We start from the raw sequence: 26,943 nt of genomic DNA on the forward strand, positions 1-26,943 counted from the left end.
AAAATCATCCGATTTTTCTTTGGTAAAGATGTCTTCCTGTGTTGCCCAGGCTGGTCTTAAAATCTTGGGCTCAAGTTGATCCTCCCACTTCAGCCTCCCAAGTAGCTGAGTTCAAACTTTTTTTAAAAAAGTATGAGAACTAAGATGTCCAGTACTTAACGTGGTCAAGGAACAACAGTAGTTAATAACTTGTGGAGAAATGTTGAGACAGTAATCTAAGGAACCAGAAAATGCAAATAATAATATGCTATTTTATTAGTGAAGAGAACGTATTTATTTGTGAACTAAGGTACAGTCGAAAGACACTTAAAATTCTGCTGCCGCCAGGTGTATTGGCACAGCGCTATAATCCCAGCTACTGAGGCAGAGAGATCACAAATTTGAGGTTAGTTTCAGCAACTTAGTGAAATCCTGTCTCAAAGTAAACTAAAAAGGGCAGGAGGTAGTTCAGTGACAGAATGCTTGCCTAGCATGTACAAGATTCTGGGTTCATTACCCAGTATTGGGAAAAAAAAAAATGTATGTATAATATTGTTACCATTGGAAAGCAATTAGCAGTTTCCTTCCTTCCTTCCTCCTTCTCTCCTTTCCTTCCTTCCCCTTTCTCTCTTCCCCTCCCTTTCCATTTTTCTTTGTTTCTTTCGTCGTAAATTTCTCTGTACCCATTAACCTTTCCAAGAAAATAATATAAAAACATAGAGAGTGTAGTCTAAACATATATGCCCATTGCAACATTTTTTTGTAATAGCTCTAAACAGGAAATAAAACCAACTATAGAAAGTGAGCAAGTAGATGGAAGTTTTGACACATTCCTTTAGGGTTTTTAGGTTGTTGTTAAAAATGAAGATGATAAAATTTATGATAGCATGGAGAAAAATGCAGGCAAAATAGAAATATATATATATAAAATGCAAATTATGCATTGGAGAAAAGGACTAGTAGAAGTTTTTATTTTTATTTTTTTTTTACCAAGTATAAAGGACTTATTTAATGACGTGGAATAACACTGAGGGTGCATGGAGCGGGCCACCTCCAAGAGAGAAAATGGGGCCTAGAAATTATTTCAAAAAGACTATCATTGATATTTTTTCCATCATTTTCTTGCAGTCTTCTCATAAGGTTCTACTTATGCTAGGATATAAAATTTACAATGGAAATTCAGTAAATTTCCCATTTAGAATATGCATTTGTTCTTTAAATGTTAACTTATTGGTGTAGCAAGAAGAGAAAGAAGTGTTTCACATAATTTTGTAAGTAACCAAAATTTCCTCTAAAAGAATTTAGAATTTGAAAAACTTTTAATATTAAGAGATCCTTTTTTAAAGAGTGAGTTTCTTCGATATTAAATAGGTAACTTTTTGTTAATCCTTGGTAATTATATAGGTATTAGTTTTATTTATGTAAAATGTGGAAAAGAAAATTCAGTTATATCTGAAGACCCAGATTATTTTGTATTTGTTTTTTATTTTAGTCTGTTAATTATACTTGTGTAATATTTGTATCTAGCATTAATAACCTATTCTTTTTTGATTTGTTGTTCCTGGGTTTTGTTATTGGAATTTGAGTAATAATAAGATTAACCTTATTAAGAATTGATCCATAAAAAGCAGTTTTAGTTTTAAGAGGACTGCTGTTTTTGGTATTTATGAATATCTTTTCCACTTCTCATTTCTTATAATTCCTTCTTGTGACAGAGGTAATGGGCATAGTTATTAATATGGAAATGAATTAAAGTCAATACTTTGTATCAAATGTTTAGGAGTCAAAAGATGAATTAGCATTTTAAGATTAATTTTTATGTTTAATTAACCTAGGAGTATTTTCCCCATTAAATTATAGATTTGAATATGACATTCATGTTAATATAATAAATATTGTGATTTGGAGAAAATCAAAGAACTCAACTTTCATTTAGCTGTTTTCTTCATAACTATAAATAAAAACCTGATGATATAACCAATAGAATGTCAGTTCAATTAAGTTGTCATATTAGGATAAGAACCCTTTAAAATAACCCCAAATTATTTTAATTTACCAGAGCAGTTTTTCTCTGAGTTAGAAGTATTAGAGATTGACTGTAAATGACTACTATTCTTGTGATATGTTCCTTTGATTACTTGAATGTTCTTAATATAAAGAAGATGGAAACGTAACTATGTGTATGTGTTTAAGGGAAACTAGGAAGAAAGGGATAGATGTGTGTGAGATGTATACAAATAACAGTATATGGTGAAGAGTGCAAGAAGACGTACAAGGTAGTTTTATGAGCAAGAACTTGTAAATAAGAGTGCAGGTAAATCAGGGAAGGGTACTTTATGAAAGTGGTATTTGTACTAATCTAGAAATGGTAGGATTGCAGGAGCTGTGAGAGGCAGTGTAGGTGGAGTGCTTGGCTTGAGATAAAAGCAAAGAAATGTGTGTGTGTTTTTTTTTTTATATTCAGAAAATGAAAAGCTATATAGATTAAAGTGAGTGCAGTAGGGCAAAAGGTATAATGTAATTTAAACATTTAATAAAGACATACTGTGTCCTAGATTCCATTAAAGGTATTGGTATGTAAAGTCAAAAGAGGAGAGATTAGGCAGCTGAAAGCATTTTTGACTTTGTTTTTTGATGGACAAGGAGTCATTCAAGCATTTGAGCAGTAATTGTGGTATTATCCAGATTAGGAAGTAATAATAATTAATTGAACAATTGCTGTTTTAAGGACTTTATATGTAATAATTTTTCTTTTTTTAATCCTTATGGCATCTCTATGAGAAATCTCATTTCATAAAGATAAGAAAACTGAGCCAGAGTTAAATCATTTGCTCAATCTCACATAAGGGAGCCAGGATATAAACCCAGCATTTGACTCTAGAGCCCATAGTATGAACCAGGAAAATAAATCCAATAGCAGTGTTGGGAATTAATTGGAAAATGAAGATTGTGGTCAGAAACCATTTTGGAGACTATTGACATAATTCAAGGAAAAAGAAATGATATATTATGATAAAGTAGAAACAATGGGGAAATTCATTCTGATATGGCTCTTCAGCTTACAAATATATGCATTTGTCTAGGTTGGGCCTATTATTTTCCCTGAAATGTCGTATAGTGAGTAGAACTTTTGATCATCCAAGAGTTACGTTGTTTGGTTTGCTACCTGCTTTGTTGATGATACAAATGTAAAATAAGTTGTAGAACTTTGGAATTTAATAGTCCTCTGTTTGCTTTGGCCCTTTAATTGTATTAATTCCAAGGTGGGCCAGAAATGAAAAATGGTATAATAACAGTGCTGTTCAAATAGACTATATTTTTCTGACTTAAGTTAAATTAAAATAAGTCATAAAATGGAAAAAAGAAATGATTTATGTGGTAAAATTAGTTTCATTGGTGTATTCTCTAAGAGGAAATGGTAATATTTAAAGTAAAACTTTTTTTCTTCATAGAATGGCATTCACATGCTCATTTTGCAAATTTCGAACCTTTGAAGAAAAAGATATCGAACTACATCTAGAAAGTTCTTCACACCAAGAAACATTAGATCATATTCAGAAACAAACCAAATTTGACAAAGTTGTTATGGAGTTTTTGCATGTAAGTAGCTGCTTTTGAGGTGATAAGCACTTTTATCTGATCTGAATTATCTTATTTCTTTTTTTATAGTTTCCCACCTTTTCTGTTCTATGTTTCTGAAAATTTAATAATTAACTTTATTGAGAGAAAGCTATTAAAATTAACCCAGACTTAGATGTGAATTCTTCTGTAATAGAGTTTGGATTTGGTATTTGGAAAACCATTTTACATTTCTCACAGAAATGGCAGAAAAGTAATTCCTTTACGCTGTTTGTTCGTGTAGTTTCAGCTATCATCCACTGTGTATACATGTGGTTGCCACTTTAATTCATTATTTCAGTTGAACCTTATAGCAATTCATTTTTATCATAATTGAAAGATCATGCTCAGAGCAGCTAAAGATCCTGTCAGAGGCGAAGAACCTGGTTGTTTTAGTCGGCTTTTTTACTGCTATGACCAGAAGTCCTGACAAGAACAATTAGAGGAGGAAAAGTTTATTTTGGGGTTCCCAGTTTCAGAGGTCTCAATCCATAGACAGCTGGCTCCATTCCTTGAGGCTCCATGTGAGGCAGAACATTGTGGCAGCAAAAGAGCTTGGCAGAGGAAAGCAGCTCAGGACACTGGGAAGTAGAGAGAGAGCTCCACTCAGCAAGGACAAAATATATTACCCCAAAGGCATGTCCCCAGTGACCTATCTCCTCCAGCCAAACTTTACCTGCCTACGGTTAACACCCAGTTAATCCCTATCAGGGAATCAATACTCTAATCTGATTAGGTCAAGACTCATAACCCAATTATTTCCTCTAAACTTTCTTGCATTGTCTCACACATGAGCTTTTGGGGGACAACTCATATCCAAACCATCATCCTTTATATTATCAGTATGTGGTCATGCATTTTTTGTTTGTTTTTTAAATTTCTATGGAAGATGTTGTCAGGCACTGAAGACTATAGATACCACTCTTAATGCACCAATAATAAAACATATTGACAGATAAACAGATGATACATTTAAGAATAAATGGCAATAGTTCAGAAGTACAGTAAGGGCTTGGGCAAGAGAAAAGTTGTTGGGACCAGGAATGCAGGAAGAAGAGGCTTGAGCTGAACTGGTAATTGTACAGAAAACAGATTTAGACAGGAGTGATAAAAATTATTAGAGGGTCAGAAATACAGTGATCATTCAGACCTTGCAGAATTGTGTCCCTTAATTACAATTTCTTTCTGAGGGGCTGGGGATATAACTCATTTGGTAGAGTGCTTGCCTCACATGCACAAGGCCCTGGGTTCAAACCCCAGCACCACAAACAAACAACAACAAAAAAAATCTTTTTGTAATTTCTTTCCTCAGTGGGTTGCTATGTGTCACTTATGACTTAAATATGCATTTACCTAAGAAGCCCTCTTGACTATTTCAGCTGTCTTTGATTTTTTTCTCTGTGTGTAAAATACATTTTGAAAAGTCAATACTTTTTGTAATTTTCTAGTATTTTATGATAGCCTACTCACCTAAATTGTAAGCTGCTTTTGAACAGATATTAATTCTTATAGAGCAGGTATTGTGTCTTCAATAAGATGAGCATGGTGCTAAGCATATACTGAAGTGCTTATTGAGAACTGTTTGGATTCTTTTTTATTTTCTAGGAATGCATGGTGAATAAATTTAAGAAAACATCTATTCGTAAACAACAGACAAATAATCAAACAGAGGTTGTCAAAATAATTGAAAAAGATGTTATGGAAGGTAAGTGGGCAAATTGTTTTAGGAAATTTACATGTATATTTAACATAACTTTTTTTATCATAAATGATAGCTTTCTTGTTCTCCCCTACAAAGTGATATAGCACATAATTAAATATTTGCTTGCCTTTGTGGGTTAACAGAAGTGAATTTTGATTTCCTTTTTCAGTGCTTACAAATTTATTATTACCTACTGTTGCCTCCTTCATGTGAGTTTATAAGAAAATTCATCTTTTCCTGTAATTCCTTCTGAACTCCAGTCTTATTTGTCCAACTGCCTACAGACATCTCTTCATCAGTTAGACAAAATCAATATATCCAAAACAGTTTTATCATTTATTTCAGCATATGCCCCCTGCAGAGAAAACAAAACAAAAACCCACTAATATCTCCTTCATTTATCTTGAAAAGTAGTCCCACCATCTACCAAAACCAGAAGTATGGAGTTAATTTAAGATACCTCTTCCTTTCTGTGTTTGTAGCATTATTTCTTATAGGTTCTATCTTAAATATTTACTAAGTCTGTTCCTTAACCTCTCCTTTAGATTTTGCTTTTATTGAAATCCTTACCTGTTCTCTTGATAGTTGTAGTGTTTTCCTAACTAGTTTTCTTACTTCCAGTCTTTCTTATTTCTAATTCTGTGTAATCTTATTATTTCAGAAAATTGCAGTGGTTCTCCATTCTCTACACTTTAAAGTTCAAATTCCTAGACATGGCACACAAAGATCTTTTAAACCTAGGCCCTTTTTAGTTTTTCTGTTCTCATCTTTTGTCCCTTAATTATAGTCTGTGCCCTAGTCATACTAAATTGCTTGCAATTCTTAGAAAATCTGTGCTATTTTCTCTGTGGTTAGCAGAGAGAGACCCCAGTGCTCAGACCCTGCTTGTGATTTTGTTTATGACTTATGTTCTCTTTTCTACTTGTTTGTAATCCCTGACAAAATCAGATTTGATGGTGGGGCCAAAAAGGCAAATAGTATTTACATAACATTGTTATTAAAGTAGTAAGTTTTAAAATTTTAGTAAAAATAATTAAAAATGTATCTTGAGCATACACACAAAATATCCCTTGCATATATTTATACCTTTCCTTGAAATAAATTCTAATCATTTTCAAGATCTAAAAAAATATTTTTCCCCTTAAGAATCAAATGTTGACATCCTTTTTCCTCTCCCTACCCACCCATATTTATAATCATAAAAAATTCTTATTTTATTACAAAATCAACTTTGTTTTCTTTTATATTTTGGGGAAGATAGATTTATAGACCTCAGAGTATGAGTGTATAACATGATTAGGAAGTACAATGTAATTACACCTTGTAATTTTAACCAGTTATCTACATACCTAAAAAATCTGTGTAGATTTATGAGATGTGTTAAAAATCTCAACATAAACCTATATACTCTTATCCTTCTTGTGGTAAAAGGGGTACAAATGGTTATGAAAACTAAGCAGTAGAGTCTTGATTTGTCAGAAAAAAGAATATATTAGTTTTTTAATGATAGGATTTGTTTTGTAGGTGTTACTGCAGATGACCACATGATGAAAGTAGAGACTGTTCACTGCAGTGCTTGCAGTGTGTATATTCCTGCTTTACATAGTTCAGTTCAGCAACACTTAAAATCTCCTGATCATATCAAAGGGAAACAGGTAAGTTTTGATCTATCTTAAAATCCTTGAAATTTCTCAGTCCTTTATTATTTTTTGGCCATTGTTTTGTAACTATCTTCCTATATATAATACTATTAATCTCAAATGAGAATAATTAAAAGTATACTCATAGAAGCAGCATTGTATATTGGTTAAGACTGTGGGCTCTGGAACAAGACTTTCAGGGTTTAAATCCTCGATCAGTATGTAACAAGTAGATTAATCTTTCTAAGTTTCCTTATATATAAGGAAATAGGAGGGATAATGATTCTCTCTAATAAGATTATTTAAGGATTAAATAAATTAAAACATCTAAGGTAATTAAAATGGTGTCTGGTTATAGTAAGCATTGAGAAAATCAATTGTTGAACTATTTTTTTTATAGTTGATGCAAAATGGTTTGTGAGAGTAGGCATGTGTTTTAGAATAAAAATGAGTAAAGATTATAACTGATACATTTTTCTGGTGGTTATGAAAAATAAATTTAAAAATTAAGATGATCAGTTACTGTCTACTGTTCTTTTTTTTTTTTTTTTTTGAGAAGAATATCCTGGAAAATTTTTAGCTTATTTCTTCTGCATATTGGCTGTTGTTTTTGGGGTCAGATTTACTTCAAACAACACAAATGTTAATGTAGTAGGAAATTAACTCACTTGAGAACTAGATTTAAAGATTCATATATTAAAGCTCTTAAGTTTTAAATAGAGGATACCTGTCTCTTAAGTTCATATTTTGTATTGAAGTGAACTTCATTTAACTCAGACTTCTATATGCAGTTTGAGCACATAATAGTGTTTTCTTAATCTTTGCCCTTTCCCCCGCCCTTGATAATTCTTTGATGTTTTTTGCAGCCAAACATTTTATATTATTACCTTTTCTTCTCTGCTTAATACATTATTGTGATACCTGTAGCCTAGAGGAAGACTAATTAGTTACTCTTGTGGTATGAAAAATATTCTTTCACAAGATGTGGGGGGCGGGGAGGGAGGAGTAGGAGGTTCACTAGATTGGATAAGGAGGTTTGGGGAATGTGAGGGGGAGGGAATGGGAGAGATAGTTAATGAATTGGACATAACTTTCCTATGTTCATATATGAATATACAATCAGTATAACTCCACATTATGTTCAACCACAGTAATGGGAAGTTATACTCCATTTGTGTATGATATGTCAGAATACATTCTACTGTCATGTATAACTAAAAAGAACAAATACAGAATTAAAAAGTATATTCATTAATAAAAAATTATATTCATTGAGATAGCATGAAAATTAGTATTTGGGCTGAGAGATGACTTAGAGAGGAGAGAAAGCAACTGTCTAGTACATCTAGATTTATAGTGTTTAGGGATATATTGTTTTTATTGAAACTAATTGGCTTATGAATCTTCATTGTTTTAAGTTCATAATCCATTAAATCGGTTAATGTTTAGTCCATATTAATCTTTATTATTTAATTTAGATTATGATCCCAATAGCTATTGCTCTATAGTTTTATTTGCCATAAGAGAAATCATTTAAATTTAAGGATTTGAGCATAAAATGTTTTTAGTTATACAAGCACTTTTTATGGCATGACATTCTAACCTTCAAATATATTCTGTTTTCCATAGGCTTATAAGGAACAAATAAAAAGAGAGAGTGTCTTGACTGCCACAAGCATTTTAAATAATCCAATAGTGAAGGCACGCTACGAACGATTTGTTAAGGTAAGATTTGGGGGCAAAAGTTTTTTAGGAAATACTGTCGTATAGTAGTAATTAAAAGTGACACCATAGTAACTTTTTGTGATACAAATTGGGTACCCTGGCCCACTTTACTACTCAGGGTTTTCGTCATATGTTACTGCTTGACTCCTTCTTTACACAGAATTTCTTCAAATAGTTTTTGTACAAACATGAACTCACACACACTGTTTTTTAGGAAATTAATAAACAAATTTTACAGGTTAGTTTTTGAGTATTTACAAAATATTTAAAATCATTCTGCACTAATGAGACCTGTTATATTGAAGATTTACAAAAGTCTGTTATTTGCATTTAGTAAATCTTTATAGAATAAAGAAGTTTATTTTGGCTTTTGTGGTGATTCACAGTTCACTACTCTTGTGAAAAAGCCTGATATATTTAATGGCTATTAACTATTATCAAGCAACTTCCAAGCTGAATAATCTCAGTTCTTTTGATTTATTCCTCAAGGGTCATTTTCTAATTCTAATTAATTGTGCTTGTTGCTGTTCACTACTTTCTTGACACTATTAAAAAAAAAAGACAGCTGTGAATTGAAATGTTAATTTTTGGGGGAGGTGTGGCATCAAAAAGACAGAAGCTTAAAAAGATAATAGCTAAATGAGGAAAAATTAGATTTTTATCCTTGCTTTATCACAAAGTTTCAAGACGTTAGTGATTTCTATTGTTGAATGAAAGTAATTTCTAATGAAGAAAATATAAATTAGGAGTTTCTACATAGGGTTTTCAGGCTATCCAATTGAGTCTCATCATGGAATGGGAGGCATCACTGGTGGAAGTGTTTTGCTAATGTGCATATTGTGGAGAAAACACCTGAACTGAAGAGATCTCTAGAACTTCAAATATGTTCTCTAGATCAGCATTCTAGACATCACCTTGGAGCTCATTAGAAATTCAGAATTTTAAATCTTATTATGCCTACAGAGTAAGGAGTAAGAATCTTCATTTAGCATGAACCCATTTGATTCATATGCATGTTAAAATTCAAGAAGCACTAGAATCACATTCCTCATTGATTTGCCTTTGTTCAGCATTTCTGTCTGTGATGTTCCTTGTCATTCCTGAGAACATCCTCTGCTCTTAATAGCTTTTGTCATGGCTTAAAACTCTTTTACCTTCAGTTGCTTTCACCCTGAGAAAAACACCTTTTTAAATCTTTGATCCCATCAAGATAATCAATTCATCAGTTTATTTTCCAGTTATATCATTATGTTCTACCTTTACTTCCTTCCTTGGACATTCATGGTTAACCATTTCAACAAGCAATAGTGTTCTACAATTGCTTATTTGTTCTTCAACTGCTTACCAGTTCCCAGCATTTAGCTACCTCTAGTTAGCTAAACTATGTATCATGGAGCTGGGTACAGTTGCATGGGATCTGTACTCCCAACTACTCAGGAAGTTGAGGCTGGAGGATCATTTGAACCCAGGTGTACAAGGCCATCCTGGGCAATACAACAAGTCTCTGCCTAAAAAATGAAGATAAAAGAAAAGAAAAAAAACTATGTTATTGTGTCAATCCTGTTTGCCAGTTTTTCACTCAATAATTTTACTTATTAATTATCAATATTGTATCTTCTGTAGTGAACATTCTAAACCCTTTTTCATTCTTCATATGTTCTATATTTCATCTTTATTTTCCTCACTTCCATGTTCTTTTCTCTTTTGTTAGGGAGATTAAGATTATTAGAAATGAGTTTATGCCTTAGATTTATGTACCTTTTCTTTTTATCTTTCTTGTTATCAGTAAGGAAAATATTCTTTTTTGACCTTCATCTATGTTCTTATTTTACCATTATCTCTTTTCTCATTTTACCCATTATCTCTTATTTTACCCATTATCTCTTGTTTTACGTTGCTTGCATTTGATTTTTACTTTGCTTATTATTTATTTTCTGTTTTTATAAGCAGACATGCTTATGAGTTCTCCAAACTAAAAATGACTTTATTTTTCCTGAATTTTGGCCCTCCCCATATTAGTGTTTCTTCTCATCTGACTGTACTTGAAAATATTGTTTTGTGGTGCTTTTTACTTTTTATTATTCACTCTTTAACTGAGTAGTTCTCACCAGGAGGAATGAAATCAGAATCACCTATGAGGCTATGATCAAGTAAAAAGTTTCAAGGCCTTTTTTTCAGATCTTCTGAATTAAGGTTTCCTCAAGCTTTTCATATTAACATTTTATGAAATGCTGCTCAAATATACAGGTTACCTTCTACCCTGGAAATTTTGATTCAGGAGGTCTGAAACTGATTCAGAAATTAGTGTTTTTAGTAAGATCTCTACTACTTGTCAATTAAAATACTGAGTGTGGACCAAGGCCTCTGGATTTTGTGAATTTCACAGGGAATTATGAAGATGGATTCTTTGAAAACTTGCTGTTCAAACTCGTGTGTGTGAGTGTGTGTATGTTTTGTGTATTTTTTTTTCCTTTTGTTTTGGTGGTGCTGGGGATTGAACCTGGGGCCTTGTGCATGCTAGGTAGTGAGCCACATCCCAGCCCTGTGTTACACTTTTGAAACTGCTTCTCCTAAGATTACCAGTGACCCAATTATTAAATCCAGTGGCCTTTAAAAAATTAACATACTATGGTTTATTTAACATGGAAAAGTAAACAGTTGGGAACCCTTATTCAGCTTTAATAAGTGATTGGCTTTCATGACATTTTTCAGTCCTTTTGTACTTTTATTTGTGTTCTTTTTTGACACTGCTGATTAATCACCATTTTTCTTGAAACTCTTTTGGCAGACAATATTTTACTATCATGAGTTCTTCTGTACTGAACAGTTCCTCTCTTCTGACCTGTACCCCCCACATATAGGCATTTTCATACGTTCTCTCTCAAATTTTGAGTTGCAAGTTCACAACTGCTTGCACCCAGTTCTCCTCTCCCTGCTCTAATTTACCTATTTTTTTAATGTTGTCACATCTTTTATGTTGTCCTTTTCTGGATTATTAATGTAGCCCCCTCATTAGTATTTCTTTTTCATTTTTCTTTTATTCTCCTTTTTTGACAGTGGATATTGAACATAAGGCCTCCTAAGCACATGCTGTACTACTGAGCTACACTCACAGCCTGAGTATTTCTTCTATTCCTTTCTGGGCATCAGTCCTAATATTTTCCTGTTTAATAACTTTTACTGCCTCTCTGTTTCTTACTACATTAATATATGGTCTTGTGATATGGTCCAACTTATATGAAGTTTGACTCAGGTATATAATTGCTAAAATTATTCCTATGAATGTTTACTGAATTAAAGACTTGTCTATTTTTAATTTATTATTATTATTTTTAATGACCTATGCTCATTTTTGCTTTTGTTCATTTATTTGAGTTAATTTTTCATTGGTGCATTGTAACTATACACAATAGTGGGTGTCTCTTTTTTAAAGTGGACAGAAATCATGGTATCTGGTAGGTAAAACAAGGTACCCAGTTTTCATTTCAGCTTTAAAAAGACCCTACAATAATAGTAGGTGATTAGTTATTTAAGATGCACAACTGTGTATTCTCTGTTTCTACCAAAACCTGCATATTTGCCTTTGTCTTTCACATATAATTTTAGAAATTCAGTTAAGAAGAAAATATGATTTTGGGGCTGGGTTTGTAGCTCAGTGGTAGAGCACTCGCTCCCTACATGTGAGGCACTGGGTTCAATCCTCAGCACCACATAAAAATAAAATAAAGGTATGTGTCCATCTAGAACTAAAAAAAAATATTTAAAAAAAGAAGAAAATATGACTTTTAAGTATTCTAGTTTGCGGAGTGCAAAGCAGTGACTTAAGTATGGAGTTCTGAAATAGATATGAGCATAGATTTAATGGACTTTTCATAAGTGAAAAAAACTACAGATAGTATTTTTCATGATACAGCAAATAAAAATTTCACTGGAAAAAATAAGTGTGCTGATTTTAAAAGGCATTACTCATGTTTTTAGGGTGAAAATCCTTTTGAAATTCAAGATCATTCTCAGGAGCAGCAAATAGAAGGAGATGAAGAGGATGAAGAAAAGATTGATGAACCCATTGAAGAAGAGGAGGATGAAGAGGAGGAAGAAGAAGCAGAAGAAGTGGGGGAAGCAGAGGAAGTGGAAGAAGTAGAGGATGTGGGAGAAGTTGGAGGAATAGAGGGAGAGGGGGATGTAGAGGGAGGGGAGGAAATAGGGCCAGTGGGGGAAGATGGGGCAGTAGGGGAAGTAGAGGGAGCTGCAGAAGCAGAAGAAGTGGAGGAAGAGGCAAAGGAAGAACCTGTTGACTTCCCTGTTGAGCAACCTGAAGAAAATTAAATATAAGGTAGTAGATTTAAAAGAAGCTTTAAATTTTTGTCCTAATGTGGAAAAGGGTAAGAATTTTAATAGCTTAAAATATGAATTAACATACATGTTGCATGCATTCCAACCCATTAAAATTTGTTTTATATAATTTGTACACGTTTGGTATTTGTTTAATAAAATGAAGGTAAGACTAATTTAGTTTTTATAGCTATCAAACTTAGATCTGATAAATTGTATAATTTTTATTACTTTATTATTGGTGTTAAGGATAATAGATGTGTATTATTAGTATATCTATTCTAATCATTTGAACTTAAAAGCTGCTCTTGGGAGTGAATTTTCAAGTGTGCATTGATTTTTTGAATACTTACCCTAGAAGAGATAAATTGGGCAAGTATTTTGTGCTCTGTGTATTTTTTTACTGCATTGGACATTGACTAGTAATTTGCGTTAAGATAGCTTAAAAGCTTTTTGTGTACATGTTTCCCTTTGTAGTAATAAAATGTTTTTTTTTTTTTACAAAATCTTTATCCTTGGATTAGCAATTTAAATGAATTGGTTTATTATTGAAATTAGTATCTAAAATCAGTATTTGCTCTAATGTATGAGTTCAGCTTGCAAGGATTTCAAGATGATTGAGAAGACTTGAATTAAAGAAAAATATTTCTCAGTCATATTTTTAAAAAGTGTGACTAAAGTATATTTTTAAGCATATTTCAAAGAGAGGTCAGTGTGTAACTGACTTTGTTTATACTTGTTTTAGTTTTTTCCTTTTGTTTCTGCCTGTGTCAAATCTTGAAATCTTCCTGAAAATACATTTGAATGCAAGTTAAGTGTGCCAGTTTTAGTTCTTTTTTCTTTTTTTTTTTTTTAACTTTATTTTATTTATTTATTTTTTAATGTGGTGCTGAGGATAGAACCCAGTGCCTCAACCGTGCTAGGCAAGTGCTCCACCACTGAGCTACAGCCCCAGCCCCAGTTTTAGTTCTTTTATCGTGGCTGTTTTTGCCTAAAGAACCAAGAAGCAACCTTTTTTTAAAAAATTCTTTCTCTTTCATATATTCTCTTTTTAACTTATGTTTTATATACCTATATATTCTACAAGAGAACATAAAACTGGTAGATATCTACTCTTCAGTCATTTATTTTCAAATGACAGTGTGTATGTCTCACTGAAAATCAGTGCTCTTACAAATCTTATATGAATCTTTTTGTGAACATGAATTGAAAGAGCAGCATCTTTAAATCTTTATTCTGGGTTCAATTTTAGTGAAATTAGCTTTTCAAAAATTTGAGGCAATTGTATAAATGTACCATGTATTAGATAATAAGGCATTAAGTGGATGAATGTATGGGCATTTGTAGAATTTCACAGATAATTTCTCTTTGTATAAAACAAGGCTTTTAAAACTAGATTTTTCTGGACCATTGTGATTTTTTCTAAATGGTGAACTAGATTTGCTTACCTTTAAGTTGGAAAAATTCAATATTAGATATTAAATATTTGGAGCCAATTGAGAGAAGGGAATTCATATTTACTTAGTGGAAAACCTGTTTTGCTCAGGAGTTCATATTTTAACGTAATAGGACTTGATCAACCTTCTTAATTCTTTATTTCACAATAATTGTGTAAAGGCTAAGATAAAAGAATAATAGATTTCTCTGGGTTATTATTAGTATTTAGTTCTTTTGACACTAAATTGGGATTTTAAAATGTCATGTCTCTAATCAGATTAAGATATGAAACTTTTTTAGAAAAGTCCTCTATAATAAGAATTCAGTGTAACAACTTTCAGGTTAATGTTTTAGAGTGAGAGGAGGCAGGAGTTAAGTAGTAATTTTTATGGATGGCTTGAGGCTTTATACAGAATAGCTTATTTACAAAGTATTAATAAAATATATCTTGTTATTATACTTAATTTAGAAATTCAAGTTCATGTATTTTCCAGTGGATAATTTGTAGATTTGTAGTTTAGTTTGCAGGCAGATTAATTTTTGTGATCCCCTTAGTGTTTATATCTTCGTTGCTTTTATAAAAAAGATTTGTGTAAAAACTTTAACAATCTTTCAACTTCTGTTTTCTAAGCATTACTTGTTTTCTTTTTTTTTTTTTTTTGAAGAGAGAGAGAGAATTTTTTTTTTTTTAATATTTATTTTTTAGTTTTCGGCGGACACAACATCTTTGTATGTGGTGCTGAGGATCGAACCTGGGCTGCACGCATGCCAGGTGAACGTGCCACCGATTGAGCCACATCCCCAGCCCCTGCATTACTTGTTTTCTTGATTAAAAAAGAAAGTAGTGGGCTGGGATTGTGGCTCAGTGGTAGAATGCTTGCCTAGCATGTGTGGGGCACTGGGTTTGATTCTCAGCACCACATATAAGTAAGTAAATAAAGGTCAGTCAACAACTAAAAAAAAATGTAGTTTAGTTCTAATAACCAAAGAAATTAACTTATGTTCCATATAATTGTATAAATTATGTTGCTAGGGACCATCCTGTAGTCTTCTATTTTTATTGTTTTCTACGTCTGATCTATCAGGTAGTCTTGTCTGTTCTACTTCCAGAATTTATCTGCATGCTTTTTTTTAAATCTCTGCTGCTATTACCCAATTGAAATCATCATCGTCTTTGCTGGATAGCCAAAATAGCTTATAACTAATCTTGTTTCCACTCTTAACTCTGTTAGACTTAGTTTCCTACCACAGATTAAAAGTATACTTTTTTATTTTATTTATTTTTTGTAGAGGGGATTGAACCCAGGGGCACTTAACCACTGAGCCACACCCCAAGCCCTTTAGCACCTTGCTAAATTACTCAGGTTGACTTTGAACAGCCACTGGGATTACAGGTGTGTGCCACTGTGCCCAGCCACACAAAGTATAATCTTTTAAAAACATAATTCAGGGGGCTGGGGATGTGGCTAAAGCGGTAAGCGCGCTCGCCTGGCATGCATGCGGCCCGGGTTCAATCGTCAGCACCACGTACAAGATGTTGTGTCCGCCGAGAACTAAAAAATAAATATTAAAAAATTCTCTCTCTCTCTCTCTCTCTCTCTCCCCCCTCCCTCCCTCCCTTCCCCCCACTCTCTCTTTAAAAAAAAAAAAAAAAAAAGACATAATTCAGGTAGTGTAGTCTCTTCTGTTTGGACCTGTGCAATCCAAACTCCTTATGGTGATCAGTCCTGGCCTAGGTTTCTAGCTTCATATTATGCCATTCTTCTCACCAGCCATGACGGCCTTCTGTTTCTTTTCGATGAAGCTCTTCTCTTCAGAGACCTTTCACATTTTTTTGTAGCCTTTACCTGACAGCTCTCTTTGGCTGACTCTTCCTCCTTAACATCACCTAAAATGTTAGAAAGGGGCAGTAGTTCTTAAAATTTTTGTAAAGTTAAGGATTTGGAGTGCCACCCCAGAATGACTAAAGAGTATTTTCTTTGGAAGTAATGTTTTTGTTTTTGTTTGCAGGGGGAGTACCAGGGATTGAACTCAGGGGCACTCAACCCCTGAGCCACATCCTCAGCCCTATTCTGTATTTTATTTAGAGACAGGGTCTGATTGAGTTGTTGAATGCCTTCCCATTGCTGAGACTGGCTTTGAAGTCCCAATCCTCCTATCTCAGCCTCCTGAGCTGCTGGGATTATAGGTGTGCACCACAGCACCCAGCTGGAAGCTATGTATTTTTAATAAGTATTCCATGCGATTCTGAAGGTAGTGGCAAGTGATTGCAATTTTAGAATATTAATAGGGCCCTCAAGTAAATTTCTGGTACCTATGACTCTCATATCAAAGCAGGAGCTTTGGTCCTTTTGTAAATATGCATAGGTTTGGGGATTCTTCATAATAGTTTACAAAAGCATTGGAATGATCCGTAACAGACCTGTAGGAGTCAGAACTCTATCCCCCCTTTAAATTTAATCCATCATATTGTAAAGTCAGTAGTAGGACTAGTAGTTTTTTCCATGTAACAAGATCTCTCTTGTATACATGACAGAAAAAAGAACTACAAAGGCAATATTAGTATATATAAAAACATTTGAGTGAGAGGGAGTGGTTATAGTGTGGTAACCAGATTTTTAAAGGACTAGTTAATTACTCTAGTTACTGGCTCAGAGCTGCTAGTCTACAGAATCCCTCCAAGGTAAAGGCATAACATTTCTTGCTGTTTACCAAATAAACTGAGACACAGAGCATATATGGAGAGAGTGAGTGGGTATGTGTGTGTGTGTATCAGAGTATGCCAGTTCCCCTGGTGTTTTGTGAATACTAGAGGGCTTTGATTCCTCATATTTCTACAAACAACCAACCTGCTAGCTGTCTATTTTCCAGTTTTTCTACTGACTATTCTTACTTCCTTGCAAAATTAAAATGCTAGATTTCTTGCAATAAAAACCTGCCGGGGAATTTTTTCACTCAAGCTGGGAAAAATTAGGTAATGCTGAAAAAAATATAGTGGTTAGAAAACTACCATTTGCAGGCCTTCAACTGCCTGTATTTGTATAGATTTTTATATCCGGAAAGGGCTGGATAAAACCAAAACAAAGAACGTGTGAATCATACCGTATGTGGATCTCTAGCCTAATCTTTACAGTAAAGATTTACTGATCAGTAAAGTGTCTTGCAAATAGAGACACACAACCAAGAAACAACACTTAGGAAGGAGCAACATGAAAGATAGGTGACATACATAAGCAGAGTGAATTCTTGGGGAAACAATGCAGGGAAAAAAAGTATAATTAGTATTATATGAAATAATTAGTACTAATTATAATTTTGAACTAAAGGAATCTTACAAGAAAAGATTAAATAAATGAAAATTATGAGAAAAGATAGGGAAGATGATGGAAAACACTATCCACTTAAAATTAAACTTTCAGAAATTAGGAACATGAATTTAGCATTGAAGATCTTGATTACATCACAGTGCCAGGCACATGGTAAGTGTACAGTAAGTATTTTTGGACAAATGGATGTGTGTATGTTTATATAGGAGTTTCAAATGGTGAAAAAAAAAACAGAAAAAAATTTTGGTAAAAGAAAAAAAAAGGCTGAAGGTGAGCAAAAATAATGAAAATGGAGTCATATAGGGTAAATCCTGTTAAAATTTCTGTAATCTCAGGATAAAGAGAAAAATCTCAGTGTCTAAAGAGAAACAATTTTTCATTCTCAGACTTCTGTGTGTTGGGATGCTGAAGGATACTGCTATTTTTAAGGTTACGAAGGAAAATTATTTTAAATTTAGAAATCAACCTTAGGTCAAACTACCAACTGAGAATGAGGACACAAGAAGGACATTTTAGCAGTTGTAGAATGTGCGAGAATTCCAGAAATAACTGTCAAAACCTATTTGCTAAATAACATCAAATTATATAAAGAGAATTTTGGATAAACAAAGAGATACTGACATTTGCCGTCATAGCTAAATAGTTGAACATAGCTCTAAGAAGTTGTCAGTTCAAAATTGAGGAAACAGAATTTTGAATGTAAATTTTAGTAGTTCTAGACTATGTATTTCTTTTCAAACACCTTGAAAAAATGATCATGAAAGTGGGCCACAAAAAGAATTTTTGTTAGGTAAAATCAGGTTTCATCCTGTCATTACAGTGCAATAAAATGATCAACAAGTGGGTATCAATTAGCTGATTATCAAATCCAGTCAGTCATAAAAGTGTCCTTGCAGTGCTCATATTTAAAAGGAAATAAAAACTTAGAAAGATTTTTAAAAATTTAAGTCTAGATTATACAAGATCTTGAAACGCCTCAGTTTAGTCTCAGAAACTAACATGTTCTTATTCCAGGATAATATTCATTAAAGAAACTATACACCAGTCTTTCTTAGGAACAGATAGAATCATTGGAAAACATTACCAATTAAAGAATTGTGTCAAGGCAAAGAAAGCAACATAAAATGACAGTCCTTTAGAAAACATAGTACTATAATTTAAAAAACATAAAGTAGGGAAAAATAATGACTATTTTGATGGATGATGAAAAAACACATTTAACACTTAAATTTTGATTAATTTTTTTTTCCAGGATAGGTTTCCTTTAAACCTTTTTAATATGGATAAGTAGGTCTATCAGAAAGCTTCAGCAAACATTCAAGTTCATGGCAGGATCAAAACAGTGAAGGCTGTTAGCAATATGAAGATCGTTTAACCCTAAGAAACATTAGGAAGAGACATCACAGTCACTGTTTCAGGCGGGTGACTGGAGACAGAACATCCAAGGGAATCAGTTGAAAAAGTATAGAATAACAAAAGGTAGTTTTGTGTGATAGTTCAACAAATAAAACTCTGTTGCTTTTTATAAACTAGCATTGACCGTTGGAAGTATAATTTAAAATATCTCATTTCCAAAAAAATAAAATCCTGAACTATGTATGATCTAGGAATAAAAAGGGAGAAAGGCAGTATCCATATGAGGAAACTATACATTTTAATGAAGGATGTAAAATGCCTGAATATTAGAGAACAGGTTTATGTGTAGATAGAGCTGTCTATATTCCTGTCTATAAAAATATTACTTACATGTCAGTTATCTTCAGGTGATTCAGTTAATTTATCATTCTAGCTATTTAGGATTCATTAGAGCTGTGAAAATTAAAAATCACTGGTTTGAGGAAGATTGGGATTCTCATAAAAGTTCAGGTAGACAGTGGAGGGCCAGTGGAACTCCTCAAAGTGTCAGAGACTGAAGCCCTTTTGGTCTTGGCCTGCCATCTTAAAAACCTCTCCAATTCAGTTCATATTCTGTGCAATGAGAGGGCGAAAAGAAAGATATGCACCTTTAAGAACTGTTCCCAGAAATTCTGCCTATTTATCTACATTAATACTATTGCCTAAAATAGTTACATCAACACACCTGGCTTCGAGCAAGGCTAGAAATTATTCTCTAAGATCATGTTTCCAACTGTAAAAGTAGGGGTTCTAATATAGGAAAAGGTGAGAATGGATATTAGGATACTACTAGTAGTATTATGCTACTTAAGCTGATTCAGAACTTCCTGTGCCAATAAAAGAAAATCATGGCATTTGCAGGTAAATGGATGGAGTGGGAGAATATAATGCTAAGTGAAGTTAACCAATCCCCAAAAAACAAATGTGGAATGTATTCTCTGATATAAGGAGGCTGATTCATAGTGGGAGAGGGAGGGGGAGGGAGCATGGGAGGAATAGATGAACTCTAGATAGGGCAGAGGGGTGGGAGGAGAAGGGAGGGGGCATGGGGTTAGAAATGATGGAGGAATGTGATGGACATTATTATCCAAAGTAGATGTATGAAGACACGAATTGGTGCGAATATACTTTGTATACATCCAAAGATATAAAAAATTGTGCTCTGTGTGTAATATGAATTGTAATGCATTCTGCTGTCATATAATAACAAATTAGAGTAAAAAAATAATAAAAGAACTTCCCATGCCAAAAAAAAAAAAAAAAAAACCCAAGAAAAAATAAAGAACAATGAGGAAAATTTGATTTACATCTCTTGCTGGAAATGTATAACAAAACTACAGAGGTAAGTTATGAAGATAAATAGATCAAAAAAAACATTAAAGAAATAGACACATGTAGCTGGGTGCAGTGGCGCCTGCCTGTTATCCCCAGCAACTTGGGAGGCTGAGACAGGAGAATCAGTTCAAAGTCAGCCTCAGCCAGGTGAAGTATTAAACAACTCAGTGAGACCCTGTCTCTAAATAAAAATACAAAATAGGGCTGGGGATGTGGCTCAGTGATTGAGAGTCCTAGAGTTCAATCCCTGGTACCAAAAAAAAAAAAAAAAAAGACACATGTAATATATTGATATACAGTGTTGGTACTAAGGAAAAATTTAACAACCCTTTAGCTTCACTTGCTTTTAATTGGGTTAAAAAGTCACTAATTTGGAGGTCACAGAGCTGGGCAATAATAATAGTCTCTTACTAGCTTTACTGTAGATTATACCTCTGATGTATAGGTTATGAAGATAATGGTTACCTGTGTTATTCTTCAGGGACCTGAAGGTAGTTTTTGCTGAAAACATGTTGAACTCTTCGTTTGGGCCTGTGGATGACTAGAATGGAATGAAAGGCTTCCTACTTCTTGCTTTCATATTGTGTCCTCTTTTGTTGCCTTAACCTTTGGGTCAGATTCTGTTCAGCTTTGTTTACACATAGACCTGTTGAACATTTGAGAAATAATTTGTCCAAAATTATAATATAGGGTCAACTTGAACTAGACCTGCCTCAACTCTTCCCACCCCAAGGCTAAAGACACCTAATAGCTACCATGAGTAAACACCAAACCACGAAAGGAATGACAACCAGCAGCACCTGAGTTCTTTGGAGATCTCCACTGATTCTCAGAAATTCAGAAAATTCATTATTATTGCTTGCCTTTATTAGCCTGTCTCCCTCATCATTCCTACCCTAAATCTGTAGTCTCTTAATCACTTGGATTAGAGAAGCTGATTTGTGAGCAGAGCTACATTTTCTCCATTATTTGGCCACTGAATAAAATTTTCCTTTATTCCCAATACTAATCCCTCAGACTTTTTTTTTTTTTTGGTAGGATTCGCATCTGAATTTGTATATGCTAAAAACAAGGGTAAGAAAGCCTATGGATGATTTAGAGACAGAATAGCCACATTGGAAGAGGACAGATATTACCTATACCACACTACACAAAAATAACTGGATTAAAGAAAGGTTAAAATTCCACAAGTACTATGTAATGCTGAAGTAATAGACAGGAAAAAGTCATTTATTATTTTGTAATAGATGTGTCTCTAAGCAAGATGTAAACTGCAAAAGTCCTAAGGAAAAAGTATGATGAATTTGGTAAATAAATAAAAGAAAATACTGCAGGGTGAATGACACCATGAACAAAAGTAACAAGGAGAGAAAATATCTATCATATATAAGAGACTAAAGAATAAAGTTGGTTTCTTCAATTTAGCAACTCTTATGTTGGTAAATATTTGGAAATTTATAATAACTATTTTAAGATGAAAATAAGCCCTTTCCAAGATTGATGGCTGTATAGATTGCTTCCCTATTTTGAGGGCAAATTGGGTACATCTAGCAAAATTTAAAATGCACATAAATGTCCATCAATCTCACCTATAAATAGCCATGTATTTGCCTGAAATTGTAAATGCCTGGAAGTATATATGAATGGAAGATACCTAGCTAATCTAAAAGGTATTGAGGTTAGGGTTTTTTTTATTCTTACAGGAAAATGTAAAAATAAACAAAAACTTAGACAGCAAATCCATCTGGCTGGCCTGGCTGACAGTAATGGTAACTTGCCATCAGCATGATAAGATGCATCCAAGCATCAGAAATGACAAAATATAGGGGATTTACTTTTTGTCTAAGAATTAATAAAACCGAGTATATAAGAATGGTCTTTGCACCATTATTTGTAGTAATGAAAAATTGAAAATATCCTGAATATTCAGCAGTAAAGGGAATAATTAAATTATGGTATAGGTTTCACAATTGAATATTGTTAGTAATGATGAGAAACCTGAATGTTTTGGCTTGGAAAAATCTCCAATATATGTTGTTAAAGAGGAAAAAGCAAGTTACAATATAATGCATATATTTGAATTCCACTTAGGAAAAGCTATATATATGTAAATATACAAATTCCAAGCTATCTATTTGTACAGCAATGTGTAAAATATGTTGACCAAAAAAACAAATAACAAACAAAAATACAAAAAACTGAGCAGATATACAAATAGTGTTTACCTGTGAAGAGAGAAGTCTCATTGAAAGGTATGGGTTGCTGTTTTTTATTTTTATTTTCAACACAATAAGAATATTTAGTATGGGTCATATTATAGTGCAAATGTTTTAAAAAGTCTTGGAAATACAGAGAAATTTAAAGAATAAAATAAAAATTAGAATCCAATCATCCAGATAATAATGCTAACATTTTTTGTTTCCTTATCTTTTGTATATTTCCTTAGTCTATGCAATGTTGACCCTGTTTCTTCAGGAAAGAACAATGAGAAGAAGAGCCAAGTTTAGGTGACGAAGATGATAATTTGATTTTGGGGCATAAGTTGGTGCTGTCTGTGGGACACTTAAATGGTATTATCAAGTAAACAATTGGATGTATGAGTATATTAATCCGAGGGAGGGAGCTCATGATCAACTTATAGTATTAATGCTTTCTCTTACAAGTGATGAATTTTAGTATTTTTGTGTCTGACATAAAAAATGTAATTTCTCATGGCAATATAGTATAAAATAATTTATTAGCCTTGGGATTTAGTAGATGTTCCTTTCTTGCTATTCCCCAGCCATACCATTTTTTTTATTTTGTCCACCTTAAGAAAAACATTTAAATAAAGAAAAGCCTCAGTTTTGTCATCTATAAATGAAGATAGTTACTTTCTTTCTAAAGTTGTTACAAAGATTAAACAAATGTAAGTAAGCAGGTAGTACTGTCTGAGGTGCTTAGCTGGCTTTCAACATTTAATTTTTAGTTTTCCTACTGTTACCTAAAAATCAGAACTTCTTTATTTTTAATTAGAGATAAAAAAAAAAACAATATTGGCTTGGTAAGTCATTATGTAAAGCTTCAGGAAAATGTAAAAAACAAAAATTTTTAAATATTCATTTTGACTCAGTTTTGGTTTTCATGACTTATTTTGAAGATTACCATCAACTCATTTCTCTTTAAGGTTTACATAGGGTTTTGGTCAAAATTAGCAAAACTTAGACCCGATGATTTAATATAGTTGAAGGGAAATAATTCACAAATGTCTCACATAAGAGAATTCATCATTAACGATTTTTTTCCCCTTTGGCATCAAAGGTCCTCAACTGACAAGAATATATCAATAAACTGCTAATCTTAGAGCTCCCAAATTAGTCACCCCCAAAGGGTTAAGTCACTCTACTCAACTGGGATTTGAATTGTTGTCAGTGCTGAGGTCACTGTTAAATGACAGATGTTTCCCTGCAAATCCCTTGTATCCCTTCTGCTGAAATAAAGTTCAGTGTCTGAAACAACAGGGTGGTATTCTTTAATAACTGTTAAATTTATTCTTCAGAGATTTTACAAAAGATGTCCTATTGCTTCTGGAGGACTCCCTTGACACCCTACTCTGCATTTTCTTTTTGCATAATGCCTACAATTTAAAGCCACCAGGCTCCCTGTTGTATAGCTCTTGTATCCTTGGTTCAGTATAACCAAAATACTCATAAATCTCCTTTTCTTCCAGTAGCTTTCTGCAGCAGCTGGGGTACGACAGTGATGTCCCTGATCTATAATTCCAGACAGCCCTGGGGTGAACAGATAGACCAATGGAAAGCCACTACGTCAGATAAAGTGATGTTGTTTGCACAACTCAGTGTCCTCAAGAGGTAGTCATGTAATACTCCCAATTTGTATTCTGCATAAAACTCCTTTTACAAGTTATAAACTTCCTATAGGGAACGAATGTATCCAGCTACAGGATGCTGACCATATGACTATGTAATGTAATTTTAAACTCAGAAAGAATGGTCTAAGCCTTTTCTATACCACAAGCTGAAAGCTATTAAAAAAACCTCACAATTTCTATTTAAGTATGATATTTTTCAGTTTGGAATTCTAATGAAGCAATGTTTTCCTGAGACACTGGGTTTGATATGTAATGTTATAAATATGACTGATTAATGTATTTGAATTGTACATACCATGAAACTTAAATGTTTTTCATAGTCATCACAAAATTTTAATTGATTATTTTATTGGTATTTAAATTGACTTATAGTTGAGGCAGCTAATTAAACAATTACTGTGATCATGTTAATTTCATTACAGAAATTCTTTCCTAAACAATGTATTTGTGTTTATATTTATATGGTACTTCATAATACTTTCATTCTGGATGAGGAATTCTTTGGCTTGACAGACTATTGATACTTTGTTGTAGGAGGCTGTACTGTGCATTATAGGATGTTTAGCAACATCCCCAGCCCCTATTGCATAGAGTCAGTAGCATGTAGACAGTTGTGACAATCAAAAATATTTCTAGACATTGCCAAATATTCCCTGGGAGGTAAAATCACTCTTAGTAGAAATTAGGTGTGAAATTTCATTTCTAAAGGTATTAGGGTTTACCTGTAACAAAACAAAACCAAAAAATTGCTTAGATTAGGCTGTACTAGGAAGCATTCCTGGGTTTTTTTGATCTTCTTTCCCGCTATGCACCAATAACTTCCCAAGACCTCACAACCTGATTTATCAGAGCATGCGCAAAAATTCTGTAGAAACTTCTGTACTCTACAGTATTTCTCTGCTTCCCAGAAAGATCAGTATCTTCTTCTTTTTTTAAATTTGGAATTCCAATCAAGCAATGTTTTTCTGAGACCCTGGGTTTGATGTATAATGTTAGGAATATGGATGATTTAACAGATTTGAATTGTGTATACCATGTGCTTCTTGCACAATGAATTTGTTGGATCAATAAGTATTATAATTATTTTTTTCTTAGATATAAATTTACAGACCTTAAAGAATGTGTAGCTATTGTCTTTTGCTTTGTAAATCCTTGTTCTTTGGAATCTTAAAGAAAATTAAGAGGCAATTATAATTTTAGAAATGACCTACATACCCAGATTTGTCAGGTAACGCTGGTGTCCAAACCAGCCTGCCTCTAGATACATAACATTAAGAAAAAATGCCCTGTAGTCCTCATAGGTTGCCCTCTGCTTCAGAGACCCCCATTGCTTTAGCAGTGATGCTGGTGTAATCATTAAGAAGAAGGAGGAGGAGATGCTCTGTTTTCAGTTTTTTTCCCTATCAAGATAACTTCCAGCAATCTAGAGAAACAACATTCTAGGAAAGCAGATGATTGTGAGAAAAAAAGAAATGTTGAAAGGCTTCCTCCTTTCTCCTTCAATTAGAAATGTACCTCTAAATTTCATTAGAATCAATTAGCTGTCTCCAAGTATTGTCCGTGGATATAGTAACAAAAATAGGTCAAATTCTCATTCTTATCTCTGGCTGCTCACTGATTTACTCTCCAGTTTCTTGAAACAGCACTCCACACACACCTGCTTTCCACATACACCAGGAAGTGTCCCACATATGCTCATCAATATTTGCTCACAATTCAGGTGATCACTGACAGGTCCCCCACTGCATGACATCTCTAAAAACTTCTGGTGAGTTTAGATTTGGTATCATGCCAGCAATATCAAATGTGATCCTACCACTGCCTTTCTAACTTCATCTCCTACTGTGCTTCGCCTTACTCTGGGCTCAAGAGGACTGGCTTTCTTTCTGTTTCTCTGATACATCACATTTGCTTCTGCCTCATAGCCATTGTGTTTATTGTTTTCTCTGCCCAGAACGTTCTTAACCTTTGCATGAGTGGTTCTGTTTTTATCATTCACCAAGGTTAAACTGCAGCTTCCTCAGAGAGGACATCTCACAATCACGCTCTGTCTCATTACTATGTTACCATGTACCACTGTTTGAAATTTTATTTCTTTGTTTACCATCTGTATCCTTCACTAGAATGCCAGCCCCATGCCTTTTTTTTTTTTTTTTTTTTTTTGCTTTTTTGCTTTTTGGTACTAGGGATTGAACCCAGGGGTGTTTTACCACTGAGCTGCATCACCCGTAATTTTTGTTTTAAATTTTTGAGACAGGTTCTCACTAAGTTGGCAAGAGTTGATACATTGCTGAGGCTGGCATTGAACTTGCAATCTTCCTGCCCCAGCATCCTGAGTTGCTGAGATTACAGGCATGCACCACTGTGTCTGGCCAGTTTATTTACCTTTTAATTTAGCACTGGATCCTTAGTGAATTATGGAGCACAAAAATGAATTAAGTGTACATAAGTACAAAATTTCATAGTGCACTTATGAAATTTTGAAATAAAATTTTTAGTCTATAAGGAAAAGTGTAGTTTGGGTGCAGTGATGCACACCTGTAATCCCAGCAATTTTGGAGGCTGAGGCAGGAGGATCACAAG

The 26,943-nt window shown here is 33.5% G+C and overlaps 1 protein-coding gene across 3 annotated transcripts in view; it reads left to right on the plus strand.

Annotated features, from left to right (window-relative positions):
* Znf326 (zinc finger protein 326) overlaps positions 1-14,391 on the plus strand; it is a 38,435-nt gene extending 24,044 nt beyond the window's left edge. For all 3 annotated transcript variants that reach the window (XM_027935221.2, XM_027935222.2, XM_071618030.1), the window contains 5 exons: positions 3,432-3,579; positions 5,203-5,302; positions 6,824-6,954; positions 8,569-8,664; positions 12,643-14,391. In XM_027935221.2, the coding sequence (XP_027791022.1) occupies positions 3,432-3,579; positions 5,203-5,302; positions 6,824-6,954; positions 8,569-8,664; positions 12,643-12,990 (823 nt within the window). In that variant the 3' untranslated portion in view covers positions 12,991-14,391. The remainder of the gene's footprint in view (positions 1-3,431; positions 3,580-5,202; positions 5,303-6,823; positions 6,955-8,568; positions 8,665-12,642) is intronic.
* Positions 14,392-26,943: the final 12,552 nt, after the last annotated feature.

The sequence above is a fragment of the Marmota flaviventris genome, chromosome 10, assembly GCF_047511675.1.
Source record: "Marmota flaviventris isolate mMarFla1 chromosome 10, mMarFla1.hap1, whole genome shotgun sequence".
NCBI classification, from domain to species: domain Eukaryota; kingdom Metazoa; phylum Chordata; class Mammalia; order Rodentia; family Sciuridae; genus Marmota; species Marmota flaviventris.